Source organism: Bubalus kerabau, chromosome 1 (genome assembly GCF_029407905.1).
Source record: "Bubalus kerabau isolate K-KA32 ecotype Philippines breed swamp buffalo chromosome 1, PCC_UOA_SB_1v2, whole genome shotgun sequence".
NCBI lineage: Eukaryota > Metazoa > Chordata > Mammalia > Artiodactyla > Bovidae > Bubalus > Bubalus kerabau.
In genome coordinates this window covers 14,444,938-14,463,053 of record NC_073624.1, presented here as the reverse complement: position 1 = coordinate 14,463,053, position 18,116 = coordinate 14,444,938, and the positions used below count along the sequence as shown (strand labels likewise).

The window sequence follows — 18,116 nt, the reverse complement described above, 5'->3', positions numbered from 1 at the left end:
GCGGAGTACAGTCCATGGGGTCACAAAGGGTCGGACACGACTGAGCACATTCATTGTAAAGAAGGTGAACAGGACCGGAACCTGACTCTTCAGCTCAAGATGGTCTTTTCCCTCCATCCTAGACCTCTCTGAACTTGAACTGAAAGCAGAAAGGTCTTTTCACCTGCCTACCCCAGGCCACACCCACTGCTCCCGACTCACCTGATACAGCAAGGGCTGCTTTAATGGGAGTTTACTGCTGATGTATGGGAAGTTCACCATGGTCTTCTTCCCCTTGGTGTCCACGAAAGGCAGCGATGTGAAGGTGGTGTTAGTGTTCTACAGGAGAAGCTGGTAAGTTACAGAAACCTTGGGGGACCCAGTGTTCCAAGCACCCTCCCCAGAGCAAGGATGAGCCAAATCTAAGGCAAAATCTGCCTTTGAACTTCTTGGAGAAAAAAGTGGAGTGGTCCTGCAGATGGGCTCTGGGTTCAAATCCCTGCTCCTACACCTTCTAGCTGCAGACCCTGGACAGTCACACTGACTCCTTCTGTAAGCTTCAACTGTCTCAGCACTGCCATTGGGATAAAACTGGGATTTAGCTCACAAGGCTTCTGTGAGATAAACCAAATAATCTATGTAGAATATTCCAGACACGTTAGCCATTATTATTATCATGTCAATATCTCACCACCCTGACCAGGGGAAGTTCTTCCTGCTGTACAATGCAAACCTTCCTCGGGGCAGTACAGGTGCCCAACTCCTCTAACAAATATATATACTTCTTATGGCCATGCCAGGCAGCATGTGGGATCTTAGTTCCCTGACCAGGGATCAAACCTGGGTCTCCTGTATTGAAAGCTCAGAGTCTTAGCCACTGGACCACCAAGGAAGTCCTCTAGCTCCTCTACACTACTGACTTGACCTCTCCACCTAGACCCCTGCTCTCCCCTGCATTGACTGGTTGATTAGGAGAGAAGTAGTCTGATGCTGGAGCTTCCCAGGTGGCGCTAGTGGTAAAGAAACTGCCTGCCAACGGAGGAGACATAAGAGACGCAGGTTCAATCCCTAGATTGGGAGGATCCCCTGGAGGAGGCCATGGTAACCCACTCCAGTCTTCCTGCCTGGAGAATCCCATGGACAGAAGACCTGGTGGGCTACAGTCCATGAGGGTGCAAAGAGTCGGATACAACTGAGGTGACTGAGCATGCACACACACAGTCTATCAGTGAAGCAACATTTAAAATTGGGCAGAGATGGGGTGTGGTGATGCGGGTAGAGCATGTTCATCAAGCTATGCTGAGTTGATCCAAAAATGCCTGTTAAAGGCCATCCCCCGCCACCCACCTCCCCTCATCCTCTGCTAGAGAAAAGACCTGAAGCATCACTTCCTACCTTATTCAAGAATTGGGTCATCCTGAAGTTCGTGACCTTGGAAGGTGGTTTCTGGATTTGAAGCAAAGGCTTACTCTCAACCTGGACCCAGTGAGAGAGAATTGGAATAACATGCGACTCGGTGTCATCGTCAGTGCCCAGTGCTTATTTTGCTTCATTACAATAAATGGGATACACACAAAGCGAGCTCTCCTGACCCCTAAGCTAGGAAGAGCTGAGAGAGGCTCAAAGACCAGAATGAATGAATGAATGAACAAATACCCAAACAAATGATCTTTCTACCAGTGCTTATCCTGAATTGGCTTGCCCAAGAGTTTTTACGCTTAAAAAAATTTCACAGAATCCTTCCTTCAAATAAAATCTTACCCAGGTGCCTTGGACATGGGAGGACATAAAAGCAGAGCTGCTCTTTCTAAAGAGAAGAAAATGTCTATAATCTTGCCCAGAACCTCTTTTCCCCTCAGAGTGGCTCTGAAGGTACCTGAGCAGAACCTACCAGAATATAGGAGCCCAGTCTGGACACCAATGACCTGATCAGAGTGTACCTCACCTCTAGAAAGATGTGGGGTGGGAAAAACCAAATAGCAGAGCCGTGACCCACTAAAGGGCAGTAAGCTCACAGTGCAGGTGTGTGACACAACAAATTTTTGGTTTTTTAGTTACTAAGTCATGTCTGACCCTGTGACCCCATGAACTGTAGCCCACAAGGCTCCACTGTCTATGGGATTTCCCAGGCAAGAATACTGGAGTGGATTGCCATTTCCTTCTCCAGGGGATCTTCCTGACTCAGGGATTCAACCCATGTCTTCTTCATTGGCAAGCAGATTCTTTTACCACTGAGCCACCAGGGAAGGCCAACATAACAGGTCACAGTTACCTAAAGGTTATGCATTTACTTTAATATTCATTTAAAAAACTGTAACTAGCACATAAAACCTGTAATTTGGTGGTTGTTATTATATAGGATGGAACTAAAATTTAAGTGAAAAAGAGAGTGTGAGGACTATGTAGATATGGCAAAAAGCATGCGGGTGGCACCAAAATGACTCAAGTTTAGCAAAGATACATTATAGCTTGAATCTAGGTTCTGCTCTTTGAGCCCACGGGTTCTGTTTCCAGTTCTTTCTTCAGTTCAGTTCAGTTCAGTTGCTCAGTCATGTCCAACTCTGCAACCCCATGAATCGCAGCATGCCAGGCTTCCCTGTCCATCACCAACTCCCAGAGTTCACCCAAACTCATGTCCATCGACTTGGTGATGCCATCCAGCCATCTCATCCTCTGCTGTCCCCTTCCCCTCCTGCCCCTAATCCCTCCCAGCATCAGGGTCTTTTCCAATGAGTCAACTCTTCGCATGAGGTGGCCAAAGTACTGGAGTTTCAGCTTCAGCATCATTCCTTCCAAAGAAATCCCAGGGCTGATCTCCTTCAGAATGGACTGGTTGGATCTCCTTGCAGTCCAAGGGACTCTCAAGAGTCTTCTCCAACACCACAGTTCAAAAGCATCAATTCTTCAGCACTCAGGTTTCTTCACGGTCCAATTCTCACATCCATACATGACCACTGGAAAAACCATAGCCTTGACTAGATGGACCTTTGTTGGCAAAGTGATGTCTCTGCTTTTGAATATGCTATCTAGGTTGGTCATAACTTTCCTTCCAAGGAGTAAGCGTCTTTTAATTTCATGGCTGCAATCACCATCTGCAGTGATTTTGGAGCCCCCCCAAAATAAAGTCTGACACTGTTTCCACTGTTTCCCCATCTATTTCCCATGAAGTGATGGGACCAGATGCCATGATCTTCGTTTTCTGAATGTTGAGCTTTAAGCCAACTTTTTCACTCCCCTCTTTCACTTTCATCAAGAGGCTTTTGAGTTCCTCTTCACTTTCTGCCATAAGGGTGGTGTCACCTGCATATCTGAGGTTATTGATATTTCTCCCGGCAATCTTGATTCCAGCTTGTGCTTCTTTCAGCCCAACGTTTCTCATGATGTCCAAAAACTGAGACACAGCCTGTGCCAGACCCACATCCATAAAACTTGGTATCCGGGCCACAGTGAAATAGAAACTGGGTATGATACTTCAACTTAATATAACCCAGCACAGCTAAGCCCTCCACAGACTTGTTGTGATGGGGACTACTTTAAAAAAATAAAATTTGGCATGACATGTGGGATCTTAGTTCCTCATCTGGAGACTGAACCTCTGCCTGCTGCATTGGAAGTGCAGAGTCTTAACCACTGGACCACCAGAGAAGTCCCCAATTTATTATTATTATTATCTTTTTGCCACACTGTGCAGCATTCAGGATCTTGGTTCCCTGACCAAGGATGGAACCCAATGCATCCTGCTTTGGGAGTTCGGAGTTCAACCGTTGGACCACCAGGGAAGTCCCTGATGGGACTATTTAGAACAGTTCATCTTGATTTCCTAGAAAAGGGACGTGGTCTAAAGAAGAGGGGGCTACATAAAGCATGGACCATGGCCTCAGACAAAGCTAATTTAATGGGCTAACGTGTACCAGATGCAGGATTTGGTTGCCAACTGGATGGACGATGATGCCATCTGAGCAAAAACTGCAGTTGCAAATCTGAGTCCCAACTTGTCAACAAATAATTTCGTGGGGATTAGCCATCAACAATGGTGACAAGTTGGCTTTGAGGATTAGCTGGGGAGAAGACTGGACAAATTAAAAGAACATTACAAGGGCTTTCCTGGTGGCTCAGTGGTAAAGAATCTGCTTGCCATCCCAGGAGACACAGTTCGATCCCTGATCCAAGAAGATCCCACATGCCTCGGAGCAACTAAGCCCAAGCACCACAACTATTGATCCTCTAGAGCCTGGGAACTGCAGCTACTGAAGCCTGAGTGCCCTAGAGCCCATGCTCTGCAACAAGAGAAGCCACTTCGAGGAGAAGCCAACCCACCGAAACTAGAGAAAAGCCTGTGCAGCAGTGAAGACCCAGTGCAGACAAAAACAAATAAATGAAATTATTTTTTAAAGTACATTACAAAGCACAACCAAAACTAAATACCAAACAAAAAGCATGGGCAGTGAGTGACAACAAAGCAGAAAGTGACCACCGTGAATGCAGTCCATCCAGGAAGATGTCCTCTAGGGGGTGGCCCTTGGAAGGGGTGTGGCTTGACTTGAGGCTTTATTGAAAGGGAAGGTGTGGAACATGCTCATTGGGTGAAAAAAACAGAATCTGGGCATGCTCTGAAGGTCTTCACGGCTCACGCTGGTTAAGCTGGAGCAGAGGGTGGCCTGTGGAAGGCACTGAAAAGCCAAGTTAAGACACTTGATCATTATCTTAAGTAGACAGAACTAAATGTAATGTGATATCCTGGGTGGGATCCTGCAACGGACCAAGGATGTTAGGTAAAAAAACAAGGAAATCTGCCCCAAGTGTGGATGGAGTTTTGTTAATAATGTATCAGTATTGGCTCCCTGTTGTGACTACGTACTATAAGAATATAAGGTAATAATAGGGGAAACAGACATGGGGTATGGAGTGGCTTAGGGGAACTCTGTACTGTCCACTTAATTTTTCAGAAAATGTAAAACTGCTCTTTAAAAAGTCAGATTAAAAGACAAATAAAACACCCAAAATGTCTGAGGGGAGCGACAATATCAGAAAGACTGTTACTTCAGTTCAGATCAGTTCAGTTCAGTTCAGTCGTTCAGTCGTGTCTGACTCTTCGAGACCCCATGAGTCGCAGCACGCCAGGCCTCCCTGTCCATCACAAACTCCCGGAGTTCACTCAGACTCACGTCTATTGAGTCAGTGATGCCATCCAGCCATCTCATCCTCTGTCATCCCCTTCTCCTCCTGCCCCCAATCCCTCCAAGCATCAGAGTCTTTTCCAATGAGTCAACTCTTCGCATGAGATGGCCAAAGTACTGGAGTTTCAGCTTCAGCATCATTCCCTCCAAAGAAATCCCAGGGCTGATCTCCTTCAGAATGGACTGGTTGGATCTCCTTGCAGTCCAAGGGACTCTCAAGAGTCTTCTCCAGCACCACAGTTTAAAAGCATCAATTCTTCGGCGCTCAGCCTTCTTCACAGTCCAACTCTCACATCCATACATGACCACTGGAAAAACCATAGCCTTAACTAGACGGACCTTTGTTGGCAAAGTGATGTCTCTGCTTTTGAATATGCTATCTAGGTTGGACATAACTTTCCTTCCAAGGAGTAAGCGTCTTTTAATTTCATGGCTGTAGTCACCATCTGCAGTGATTTTGGAGCCCCCCAAAATAAACTCTGACACTGTTTCCACTGTTTCCCCATCTATTTCCCATGAAGTGATGGGACCAGATACCATGATCTTCATTTTCTGAATGTTGAGCTTTAAGCCAACTTTTTCACTCTCCTCTTTCACTTTCATCAAGAGGCTTTTGAGTTCCTCTTCACTTTCTGCCATAAGGGTGGTGTCATCTGCATATCTGAGGTTATTGATATTTCTCCCGGCAATCTTGATTCCAGCTTGTGCTTCTTCCAGTCCAGCGTTTCTCATAATGTACTCTGCATATAAGTTAAATAAGCAGGGCGATAATATACAGCCTTGACCTACTCCTTTTCCTATTTGGAACCAGTCTGTTGTTCCATGTCCAGTTCTAACTGTTGCTTCCTGACCTGCATACAGATTTCTCAAGAGGCAGGTCAGGTGGTCTGGTATTCCCATCTCTTTCAGAATTTTCCACAGTTTATTGTGATCCACACAGTCAAAGGCTTTGGCATAGTCAATAAAGCAGAAGTAGATGTTTTTCTGGAACTCTCTTGCTTTTTCCCTGAGACTGTTACTTAGGACACAATAAAAGCTTATTACATGTGATCCACAGGACAGAGTCAGGTCAATGTGTGGAATATAGAGGGAAGTAGTTTCTGGGATAATAAAAGGAAGGATTTTCTAAAGTCTAGAGCTCATGAGCTAGTGAGCGCCCCACCACTGGAAGGACAGAGTCCACCTGGTGAGCATTTGTGAGAAATTTGCACAGACTTGGGGGTGAGTGGGTAGGTGTAACCTCCAAAGTTCCAATCTGTCTATAAGATTCATTCAAGTGACCGCTGGGAGTGTGTCTTAAAGCAAACCTGCATCTTTTTGTGGAACCAAGACTCAGAACCTCTGCTCAGAACAGGGTTTGTCAATCTTTGTCACAGTACACCACACATAAAAAATGATATTTGCAAGACAAGCCAGGTAAAGAGACGGGGCAGGTCACAGATGCCACCCACTCCGGGTTCCAGCTGCTCTAGGCCAGACCACCCTGAGGACCGCTGGCATCTCTATACAGCTGCTCCCACTCACAGGACTGGCAGGTTGCACAAGTATATGAACTTCCTGCTTGTTTGTCTCTGGCAGTTTCCTCAAGAGGCACCCATCACCCATGACAACCCTCTTTGTATCGCAGCATCCCCAGAAGGTAGGAAGAAGAGCGTGTGATCGCCTGCATCCACCAGGGCAAATAGAAACTTTCCTTTAAGACTATGAGCTTAATGCATTATTCTGTGGCCCCTCACTGATCTCTGAACCAATATAACAGGAGTCTCTTTAGCAGTCCTGAGCTCTGAGTCCAGATTAGGAATCCGCAGTGTAAAACAGATTTTATTCAAAGGGTACATGGCATTGGAGAGGATTCCTGTGTTGTTTGAGACCTGGGCCCTGGCAGGTGGCTGGAGAAAGACTCTGGAGGGATAGGGGGTGGAAGATGAAAAGATGGGGCCTTGGAGAATGCCATCAGGCAGTTTTCAGCACCTCCTTTTCTTTCATCAAAGCTCTAGGAGACCTACTCAACAGCCAAAACTCAACTTTGAGACTCCTTTATTTTCCAAATAAAATAAAGGAGTGTGTTTATATGAACACAGGCTAATTTTATAATTTAAAAATACACTATTGGTAAAACGGTGCAGCCAATGTGGAAAACAGTTGGGAGGCTTCTCAAAAAGCTAAAAACAGAGTTAACATATGACCCAGCAATTCCACTCCTGGGTATATATCCCAAAAAACAAACACACTAATTCAAAAAGATACATGCACCCCAGTATTCATAGCAACATTACTCACAATAGCCAAGACATGGAAACAACCAAAGTGCCTATCAAGAGATAAATGGATTAAGAAGTGGCAAATATATGTATGGAATACTACTCAGCCATTTAAAAAGAATAAAATTTTGCCACTTGCAGCAACATGAATGGATTTGGAGGTCGTTATGCTAGGTGAAGGCAAACAGTGTTTTCTGAGTACCCATGTGCTGTGCTGAGTCGTTCAGTCCTGTCTGACTCCTTACAGCCCCAGGGACTGAAGCCCACCAGGCTCCTCTGGCCATGGAGCTTTCCAGGAAAGAATACTGGAGTCGGTTGCCATTTCCTATTTCAGGTATCGGCTGCACATACAACTGTTCAAACTACTGCACAATTGTACTCATCTCACACGCTAGAAAAGTAATGCTCAAAATTCTCCAAGCCAGACTTCAACAGTGCATGAACCATGAACTTCCATACGTTCAAGCTGGATTTAGAAGAGGCAGAGGTACCAGAGATCAAATTGCCAACATCTGTTAGATCATCGAAAAAGCAAGAGAGTTCCAGAAAAACATCTACTTCTGATTTATTGACTATGCCAAAGCCTTTGACTGTATGGATCACAATAAACTGTGGAAAATTCTGAAAGAGATGGGAATACCAGACCACCTTACCTGCCTCCTGAGAAATCTGTATGCAGGTCAAGAAGCAACAGTTAGAACTGGACATGAAACAACAGACTGGTTCCAAATAGGAAAAGGAGTATGTCAAGACTGTATATTGTCACCCTGCTTATTTAACCTATATGCAGAGTACATCATGTGAAATGCCAGGCTGAAAGAAGCACAAGCTGGAATCAAGATTGCCGTGAGAAATATCAATAACCTCAGATAGGCAGATGACACAACCCTTATGGCAGAAAGTGAAGAAGAACTGAGAGCTTCTTGATGAAAGTGAAAGAGGAGAGTGAAAAAGCTGGCTTAAAGCTCAACATTCAGAAAATGAAGATCATGGCATCTGGTCCCATCACTTCATGGGAAATAGATGGGGAAACAGTGGAAACAGTGTCAGAGTTTATTTTGGGGGGCTCCAAAATCACTGCAGATGGTGACTGCAGCCATGAAATTAAGAGACGCTTACTCCTTGGAAGGAAAGTTATGTCCAACCTAGATAGCATATTAAAAAGCAGAGATACTACTTTGCCAACAAAGGTCCATCTAGTCAAAGCTATGGTTTTTCCAGTAGTCATGTATGGATGTAAGGGTTGGACTATAAAGAAATCTGAGTGCTCAAAAACTGATGCTTTTGAACTGTGGTGTTGGAGAAGACTCTTGAGAGTCCCTTGGACTTCAAGGAGATCAAACGAGTCCATCCTAAAGGAGATCAGTCCCAAATATTCATTGGAAGGACTGATGCTGAAGCTGAAACTCCAATACTTTGGCCACCTGATGGAAGAACTGACTCATTGGAAAAGACCCTGATGCTGGGAGGGATTGGGGGCAGGAGGAGAAGGGGACGGCAGAGGATGAGATGGTTGAATGGCATCACCGACTCAATGGACATGAATGTGAGCAAGCTCCAGGAGCTGGTGACAGACAGGGAAGCCTGGCGTGCTACAGCCCATGGGGCTGCAGAGTTGGAAATGACTGAGCAACTGAACTGATGATAACTGGCAAAGGATTAGTAAATACTTTAAATAGTTTTTATGTATTAAGTAAATATATGTATATTTTATTTCTATTTTATTCACATGTTTTATGTATTATATATAAATATTCTACAAATCAGTAAGAAAAAGACAACACAAAAGAAAAATTTAAGCAAAATCAGGCACAGCCAGGCACTCCACAGAAGAAGAAACACCAATGGCCAATAAACACATGAAGAGAGAGAGGTTCAATCTCATGATAATCATCAAAATTCAAATTAAAATAGAAGAAAATATTGTCATTTCTTCTAAACTGGCAAACTAAGAAGCCACATTGTATCAAGGAATAAAAAGGGTGTGCACCAGCAGAAACGTGTACATCCTACAAGAGGCCAGGGACATTCATGCTGATGCTTTAGAAAACACTGGTGTCATCTGGTAACGTGAGGCATTCACATACCCTGGTACCCAGCAAACCCCTCCTAAATTCACGCTCTAGAAACCCCTGCACGTATGCACCAGGATACATGCAGTGTTTTTAATGGCAAAAACATAAGGGAAAAAACACTCACCCATCAAAACTGATAGGAAGTGCAGTACACCCATACCACTGAATATGGCAGTGAAACTGATTCACAAACAGGTTCCCCAGAACAATATTCACGTATCTAAAGGGCAGGCACAGGCACTGACCGATCAGTGTGAAGACCTGATCAATCCAAGTGAAACCAGTCAAATGCTGTCCAGTGTTTGTTAGTACGGAGCTACAAAGTGTGCTTTAAGAGAAAACTGAGCAGTATGATTCAAGACATATAAAAACATGCAAAATTAAACAATACATGGTTCAGACTTTTAGAAAAGCAATGGAATGATAAATGTAAAAGTCGAAAGAGTGGTTATCTCAGGGGGGTCAATGGACAGGGTGAAATAAGATGGGGAGGGACATGCAGGGGCCATCTTTCTTAAACTGTGTGTTGGAAACATGCAAGAGTGCCTACTGAATACTATCCTTTAGACCTGACACATATACTTAGAAATTCTTTTTTTTTTTTTTTTAAAGATTTTTTTATGTGGGCCATTTTTAAGGTCTTTATTGAATCTGTTACCGTGTTGTATCTGTTTTATGTTTTGTTTTGTTTTTTGAGCCACAAGGCATGGTGGGATCTTGGCTCTGACAAGGGATCATATCTGCACTCCCTGTATTGGAAGGTGAAGTTTCAACCACTGGACCACCAGGGAAACCCCTAAATATTCTTTTATATATACTCAACATTTAGTAATAAAAAACCATTTTTTGAAAAGCGTGAATGAATTACAGAATAAAATCTGAATTCTGATTCAGCCTTTATTAGCAGAATTACTTTATTAGGTAACTTGTTTAATCTGTTTAGTTCTCAGTTTCCTCCTCTGTAAAATGGGGGTGCCGACTCACTCGTTGAGAAGAGCAAATATAGAAACACATATGGGGTTGGGGCTGTATTTCTAATATCAACTCATCCCACCTCCAATGTCAAGCAGGTGAACGCTAATTTTCATGGCCTGAAGAAGTATTCAACAGGAGTTATCTACTTGCTCTGATTAATTCTGGTACTCAGAGACATGCCCCCATGCCTGCTTGCCCCATGTCCTTATCACAGCAGTGGAAAGTAAACACCAATCTTTGTCCTCCTCTCTCCCCAAATTGAGAGCACCCTGGGAATGCGGAACAAAACAACTGGTACTTACTAAGTAGATCTCAGGAGCAAGAGTAGGGTTCTAGGAGAAAATGGGAAACAGCAAGTAAGCACTGTACTTCAGAACCCCAAGTCCACCCAAACACAGATACTTTATTGTGTGATGTGCTGATATTTCACGGAACCATCAATTCTAGATTGGCTCCTTATGGTTATATTCAAAGTTCACCCCATAAAAAAATCAGTTCACTCCAGAAATAATGGTGAAAGTGAAAATCTTAGTCACTTAGTCATGTCTGACTCTGTGACCCCATGGGCTGTAGCCCATCAGGGTCCTATGTCCATGGGGTTTTCTAGGCAAGAATACTGGAGTGGGGATGCCATGCCCTCCTCCAGGGGATCTTCCTGACCCAGAGATGGAACTCGTGTCTCCTGCGGCCCCTGCATTGCAGGTGGATACTCTACCCCTGAGCCACAGGGGTAGCCCGAGGGCAGAAGAGAAGTAGCAGAATGGGTGCCTACTCTCCAAGGCTCAGCACATGCGCTGAGATACTCTGTGGCACCCAATCAATTGTCTGGGAAATTGAAGTTAGCAGAGCTCCCTTGCCCATGCCTCGCCCAGGTAAGTCCCCTGGGACGGCCCCACCTGAGAACCCAGAGTTCCGAACCTGCTCCGGTCCCAGCAGTGACTGTGAGCTTGTTTATTTGAAAGGAATGGACATGAGTTTAAGTAAACTCCAAGAGTTGGTAATGGACAGGGAGGCCTGGTGTGCTGCAGTCCATGGGGTCGCAAAGAGTCAGACACAACTGAGCAACTGAACTGAAAATTATTATCTAGAACATCACCCATTTCTCAAGGACAGCCAAAATCAATTTTCTAAAAAAAATTATTGAATTATAGTTGATTTACAGTGTGTTAGTTTCAGGTATACAGCAAAGTGATTCAGTTATACATATATTACATATTATATGTAAACTTATATTTATACATATACATATATTCATTCTTTTTCAGTTTCTTTTTACATACATTTTTTTCTCATATAGGCTATCACAGAATATTGAGTAGAGTTCCCTGTGCTATACAGTAGGTCCTTTTTGGTTATCTATCTTATATACAGTAGTGTCTGTAAGTAATCCCAAGCTCCTGATTTATCCCTCCCCCCTCCACATTGTCTGAAATCAATTTTAAAAGCCACATTTTAAAAAACTTTCTTGACTGAAATATTATCAAGACCCACATTTAAAAATACTTACATATTAAATTATTATAATGCTACCTTTAGAACATAATATTAAATAGCATGAAATAAATATAAATTATTATTAGTTTATTTAAATATGTAAATCTTTTCAAGACTTGTTTGCATCAGTTGCTAGGCTACCCTTATAAGTTATAAATTTAAATAGTATTTTTAAATGATGCTGTCAATTTGTGAGTTAACAAATGACAACATACGTGAATTTATCTTGAATGTGATTTTTTATTTTATTTTTTGACTGTAACTGCAGCAGAATTTTCTTTCCTTAAAATTAATTTCAATAAATATGTGAAGAAACATATAACAGAGTTGCCATTGCTCATCAAAGAGGCATGGGATAGACTTGTTAAGAATATGGGTTTGAATTTTTTCCTCCACTCACTTGTTTATGGCCGTGAACCAGTTAACTTCACCTGAATCTTAGTTTCCCCATCTGTAAATGGAGACAATGACGGTACTGGCCACTAAGATTTCTGTGGGAGCTACCTAAACACTCAACAAGCTAAGTACTCAAGCAGCTAAAACACAAAATGTAAACTGCAAAACTCACGACGATTTTGCCAAAGTAAAATCACAACCAAGGTCATTCTGTTTGCATATTTTAAAACATGAACAGATTGTTACCTTTCTTATATTGTCATATTTGCTGTAGATTTACTATTTCAAATATGTTATATATTAATTTTTGTTTGATCAAAGGAGACGTTTTCAGTATTCATAAATCTTTTGCAAATGTATACACTGAAAGATGTTTTTTGTTGTACATGATAATAGCAGGGGTAGGGATGGGGAACAATGGATTTTCCATTAGGGCATAATTTTATGAAGTATAATCCCAAGGTGGGAAGGCCAGGGTTAAATCTGGAAAACTGCTTGGAGGAGGTGGCCTAAAAGTAAGAAGGAGGTAGTGATGGCCTATAGAGGAGAATTTTCACTAGGCCTTGGGTAGCTGCTGGACTCACTCCTCCCACTCAGTGATGCAGGCAGGGTTCAGGAAGTCAAACCAGAATGCTCTGGGATAAAGTCTGCGGCAAATTTTTCAGAACAAAGATCCCAGACAATATGACCTTGTGAGTAAGGGATAAGCTCCATACTAAAGGCATTAGATTAGAAACTACACCTGATTTAGAAGCTGACCTTACAGAGGGCAGTCACAGTGTCACTGCATCACAGTACTGGTGCCGTGGCATTTTGCTAGTTTTCAAGGCAGAGTTAAACAAAAAAACAGCATGACCACGCTAGGAAAAACAGAAACAGACCTTTTCTGAAAATGTTCTTGGCTATTTGATCAAAACCAGGACACTTCTAGTATTTATCACTTCCAGATAAACAGGGCAGGGCTGCAGTCCATGGATGGGGTTGCAAAGAATTGGACACGAATTAGTGACAAAACAACAACAACATTCAGAGCAGAATAAAAGGTGCTGCGGAGGTGACACTAACCCAGGATTCCTCGCATGCAGGTCACCTGTTAGATTATTATCTTGAAGTCCTCAAGTTCAAGAAACCATACCCTGGCCATCCAGCTTGTTTTCCCTCTGGCCCGCCCAGACCTGGCTCTGCCCCTTCCCCTCCCCCTGTCACCAGATATGCTAAGGGCACAACAGTCCCACTGGGTCCTGAGTCCCCAAAACTTCACAACAAAACCTTTCTTCTCCCAAATGAAATGCAAGGGTCCTTACCTTCACAGAGGTGAGATTTTGTTTCTTTGTTGCTTTCAACATTGGGAAGGATGTCAAACTGCCTTTCCTTGGCTTTTTAGCATCCATTTCAGTCCTGCAGAAGGAGACAAAAAGGTAAACTGGTATTAGAAGTAAAACACAGCAAGTCCCCTACACAGGAACCTTCAAGTTGCGAATTTCCAAAGATGCAAGCGTGTGTTCACATGTCCAATCACGGAAGTGAGTTCATGTGTCTGGTGTCCATCATCACGTGCATGCATCCTCTAGAGTTGGGTGTGCTTTTGTGTACTTTACCTTACCAGACTATTGCTGTACAACATGAGAGCCTTACTAATGAAGACCTGATGGAATTGGAGGCCCAGAGAAAGGACAAATGTAGACAAGAGGAAGATGAACAAACTGAAGAACAGAAGAAATACACAACGCAGAAGATGACAAGGGGAATTTCTTTATTTCGGGAGGCACTGTTAGTTTTGGGGGGCTTAGGACCTGAATGTCAAACAGTGCAGAAAAGCTGCAGCAGCCATTCAGAACAAAGTCCAGTGCTACCGCATCATCTATGATGAGAAAAAAAGAACTACTTCCCAGATGTCACTGGATCGTTTTTCCAAGAGGGGCGATAGAATTGAATCCGGCAAGGAACCAGAAGCCATACTGTCAACATCAGGCGTGAGTGAACCGGCAGCTTGCCCTCCATCTCCTGTTGTTGACCATCCTTCAGCTCCACCACCTCCCCTCTCCTCTCCTTCCTCCAGTCAGTAACTCTTCTCGCCTGGTCACTCGATGCCAGCCCGTGTGCCAGCTGTTCCCCTGTGTGCCAGCTGTCCTATTTTACGTTTCAAGGCACTGTACTATAAGCTTAGAAATGTTTTGTTTATTTTTTGTCTTTTATGTGTTATCTGTATGAAAATATCATAAAGCTATTGCAGTGTAGCACTATATAGTCGATTGTGTTAGTTGGTGCCTAGGCTCACTTTGCTGGACTTACAAATAGGTTGGACTTAGCGAACGCGCTCTCGGAAGGCAACTCGTTTGTATGTAGGGGACTGGCTGTATAAGTAATGGTCCCCACCCCCAGGATGGGAAGAATGCCGGGCAGCCTAGGAGAAGAGAAGGTGGCAGGTCTAATTATGGCTGAGGCACCACTGTTCCTCTTGTCTCCCTTCTGGTGGCCTACGTGGACACTGGGTATCGGTCTTTACGTGCTCATGGCAGAAGAAGACCAGAGCCAAGGCAGGACGAGGAGCTACGAAGGAGGTTAGCAGCTCAGGACACCAAGCAAAAAGCCCCACCTCTGTCTGCTGACTGCAGAGTAAACCATTCTCTTGCCGCCAGCATTTTGCCCCCCTAAAATATGGACCTATTCATGGTCACTTAGTAGCTTAAGTGATCCACACTTCTTCTGCATTTCACTGGGTCACATTTGCACCTTCTTCCTTCCGAGCACAATTCCCTGAATAATTAACTCACGGCAAGATGAAAAACTAACTCCCTTAAGTTTATGGACTCTAGCTAAAGTGGTGACTTGAGGAAATGGATGATGGAGTCTTAGAGGGTTCTCATGCCACCATCAATCTCCTGTCATGTCAGCAGACCTCCACTGAGACTCCACTCCATCTCTTGGAAGCCCCCTTTTCAGCCCCTCACTCTAGCAAGAGCCAAGGGAGTTAAGAATCCACAAAATAGGAGCAGATCAGGCACCAAAGCAAATGTTATCGCAGCTTCTGCAAATCACGCCAGCCATAAGTTCTTGAAGTGAAGTGTTAGTCACTCAGTCGTGTCCAACTTTTTGCAACCCCATGGACTGCAGCCCACCCGGCTCCCCTACCCATGGAGTTCTCCAGGCAAGAATCCAGGAGTGGGTTGCCATTTCCTTGTCCAGGGGATCTTCTCAACCCAGAGACTGAACCTGGGTCTCCCACGTTGCAGGCAGTTTCTTGACCATCTGAGCCACCAGGGAATAAGCTGTTGGGGACACGCTCATAAGTGGTGACAGCGTCACGATTGTGAAGTTACTCAGAGGAATGCTGCTTTGAGAACTGAGATTTTAACTTCCTATTATTTTTCATGGGTCAGAGTTTTCCTGCTTCTACAGCCCATTACTATCTCCTTTCTTCAACACTTTTGTCTATAGAGATCATTTTGTCACTTGGTCAACAGCGTTAGTGTTAATTATGTGTTAGTGCTAGTGCTAAGTCGATTCAGTTGTGTCTGACTTTCCGTTCTTATGAACCATAGCCCGCCAGGCTCCTCTGTCCATTGGATTTTCCAGGCAAGAACACTGGAGTGGGTTGCCATTTATCTGTGTCTGTTTGTATCTTGTCAATCTCCTGGGGACAGGAATGATAAACTGGTATTTTATTTTATGTTTTAGATTTATCATGGGGACAAGGACAGCAGCTTGCATTTGAAATCTCTTGGTACAAATTTGCTGAAAGGAAAGACATCTAAAACAGCTTAGGTTAATTTATCTGAAATGTTCAGATCGCCGTGTGCCAGATACTGTGCTGAGCATAAAAGAATCACATATAATAAACCAGAATCCTTGCTTTTAAGAGTTCAAAATCTGGTGGGCAAGACAGACTGTAAACAGTGGCACCACATTATTGCAAGCATAACAATCTTATACATAATGCTTCCTCTATGTATTAAAGTGGAAGTGTTAGTCACTCAGTCCTGTCCATCTCTTTCCAACCCCACCAGGCTGCTCTGTCCATGGAATTTCCCAGGCAAGAATATTAGAGTGGGTTGCCATTCCCTTCTCCAGGGGATCTTCCTTACCCAGGGATCAAACCCATGTCTCCTGCATTAGCAGGCAGGGGGTTTACTACTGAGCCACCAGGGAAGCCATTATCTATCTAGACCAAACTTCAAAGCCCAGAAGGGAAATACATCTTTTGAGATTCATCTGTTGTAACTTCAGGATTTCTACTGCAGTAGATCTTTATGCCCAGGGACCACATTCAGGGCAGAGATTGTGGCAAGATACAACTTGCAGGGACTCCCTTTACAGTTCTATGAACAGGAGATGATGTATTTAACACACCTCTGCCAAAGAGAACTCCTTAGCTTCTATGCAATTCTCCCTGACACTTTCCATGGTCCACAGATTCACAGATGAGTAAGAGCTGGAAGAATTTTTAGAAGCTATCTCCCCTCCTCATCCCACTGTGGGTGTGAATAACCTTCTCAAGAGGATTCCAAGTAACCACTCATCTCTGCTTCAATATTTCTGGAACAGAACTCACTGTTTTCTCAGGCAATCCATTTCACATCCAGCTGTTAACCTTCACATGGTTGGACCTCCATCAGTGTCGATTGGAGAAAATGATCTTGAACAGCATCCTCCACTGACACCTGTTCCCCTCTGCTGACACCTGTTTCCCTCTGCTGACACCTGTTCCCCTCCGCTGATACCTATTCTTCTCCGACACCTGTTCTCTGGATGACACCTTTTCTCCTTCGCTGACACCTGTTCTCCTCCACTGACACCTGTTCTCTGCTGACACCTGTTCTCCTCCACTGATACCTGTTCTCCACTGACACCTGTTCTCTGCTGACACCTGTTCTCTGTTGATACCTGTTCTCCACTGACACCTGTTCTCCTCCACTGACACCTGTTCTCCCCTGCTGACATCTGTTTCTGCTGATACCTGTTCTCCTCCTCTGATACCTGTTCTCTGCTGATACCTGTTCTCTTCTGTTGACACCTGATCTCCCCTGCTGACATCTCTTCTTCTCTGCTGAAACCTGTTCTCCTCCACTGATATCTGTTCTTCTCCACTGACACCTGTTCTCTGCTGACCCTGTTCTCCTCCACTGACACCTGTTCTCCTCTGCTGACAACAGCCTGTTCTCTGCTGCTGACACCTGTTCTCTGCTGACACTTGTTCTCTTCCACTGACACCTGTTCTCTGCTGACACCTGTTCTCCTCCACTGACACCTGTTCTCTTCCACTGACACCTGTTCTCCTCCGTTGACACCTGTTCTCTGCTGATGCCTGTTCTCCTCCACTGACATCTGTTCTTCTCTGCTGATACCTGTTCTCCTCCGCTGATATCTGTTCTCTTCCACCAACACCTGTTCTCTGCTGACACCTGTTCTCCGCTGACACCTGTTCCCTGCTGACACCTGTTTTCCTCTGCCAACACCTGTTCTCCTACACTGACACCTGTTCTCCTACACTGACACCTGTTCTCTGCTGACACCTGTTCTCCTCTGCTGACACCTATTCTTCTCTGCTGACATCTGTTCTCCTCTGCAGAGCTACAAAGAGCACATTCACCCCCTCTTCTACTCAAGAGCTCTTAAATATTCAAAACAGTGGCTTTTTGCTTCCCCAGCACCTGCTCATCTTCAGGCCTCTGTGCTTTTATATCAAATCCCTCCTCATTTGATAGAGTATCCAGGCAGGATGGAGAAAGCCTGGACGAAAAATGACCTCCCTTAAAAAG

General features: G+C 44.1%; 1 protein-coding gene across 1 annotated transcript in view; it reads right to left on the bottom strand.

The window, feature by feature from the left end:
- The window catches only part of DYRK4 (dual specificity tyrosine phosphorylation regulated kinase 4), a 41,454-nt gene extending 23,772 nt beyond the window's left edge, over window positions 1–17,682 (bottom strand). Inside the window, exons 1-6 of the mRNA XM_055581446.1 lie at window positions 17,096–17,682; window positions 14,636–14,761; window positions 13,662–13,755; window positions 10,770–10,799; window positions 1,375–1,455; window positions 202–318 (exon numbers count right to left, since the gene is read on the bottom strand). Of these exons, the coding sequence (XP_055437421.1) occupies window positions 202–318; window positions 1,375–1,455; window positions 10,770–10,799; window positions 13,662–13,755; window positions 14,636–14,761; window positions 17,096–17,682 (1,035 nt within the window). The remainder of the gene's footprint in view (window positions 1–201; window positions 319–1,374; window positions 1,456–10,769; window positions 10,800–13,661; window positions 13,756–14,635; window positions 14,762–17,095) is intronic.
- Between the last annotated feature and the right edge of the window lie 434 nt (window positions 17,683–18,116).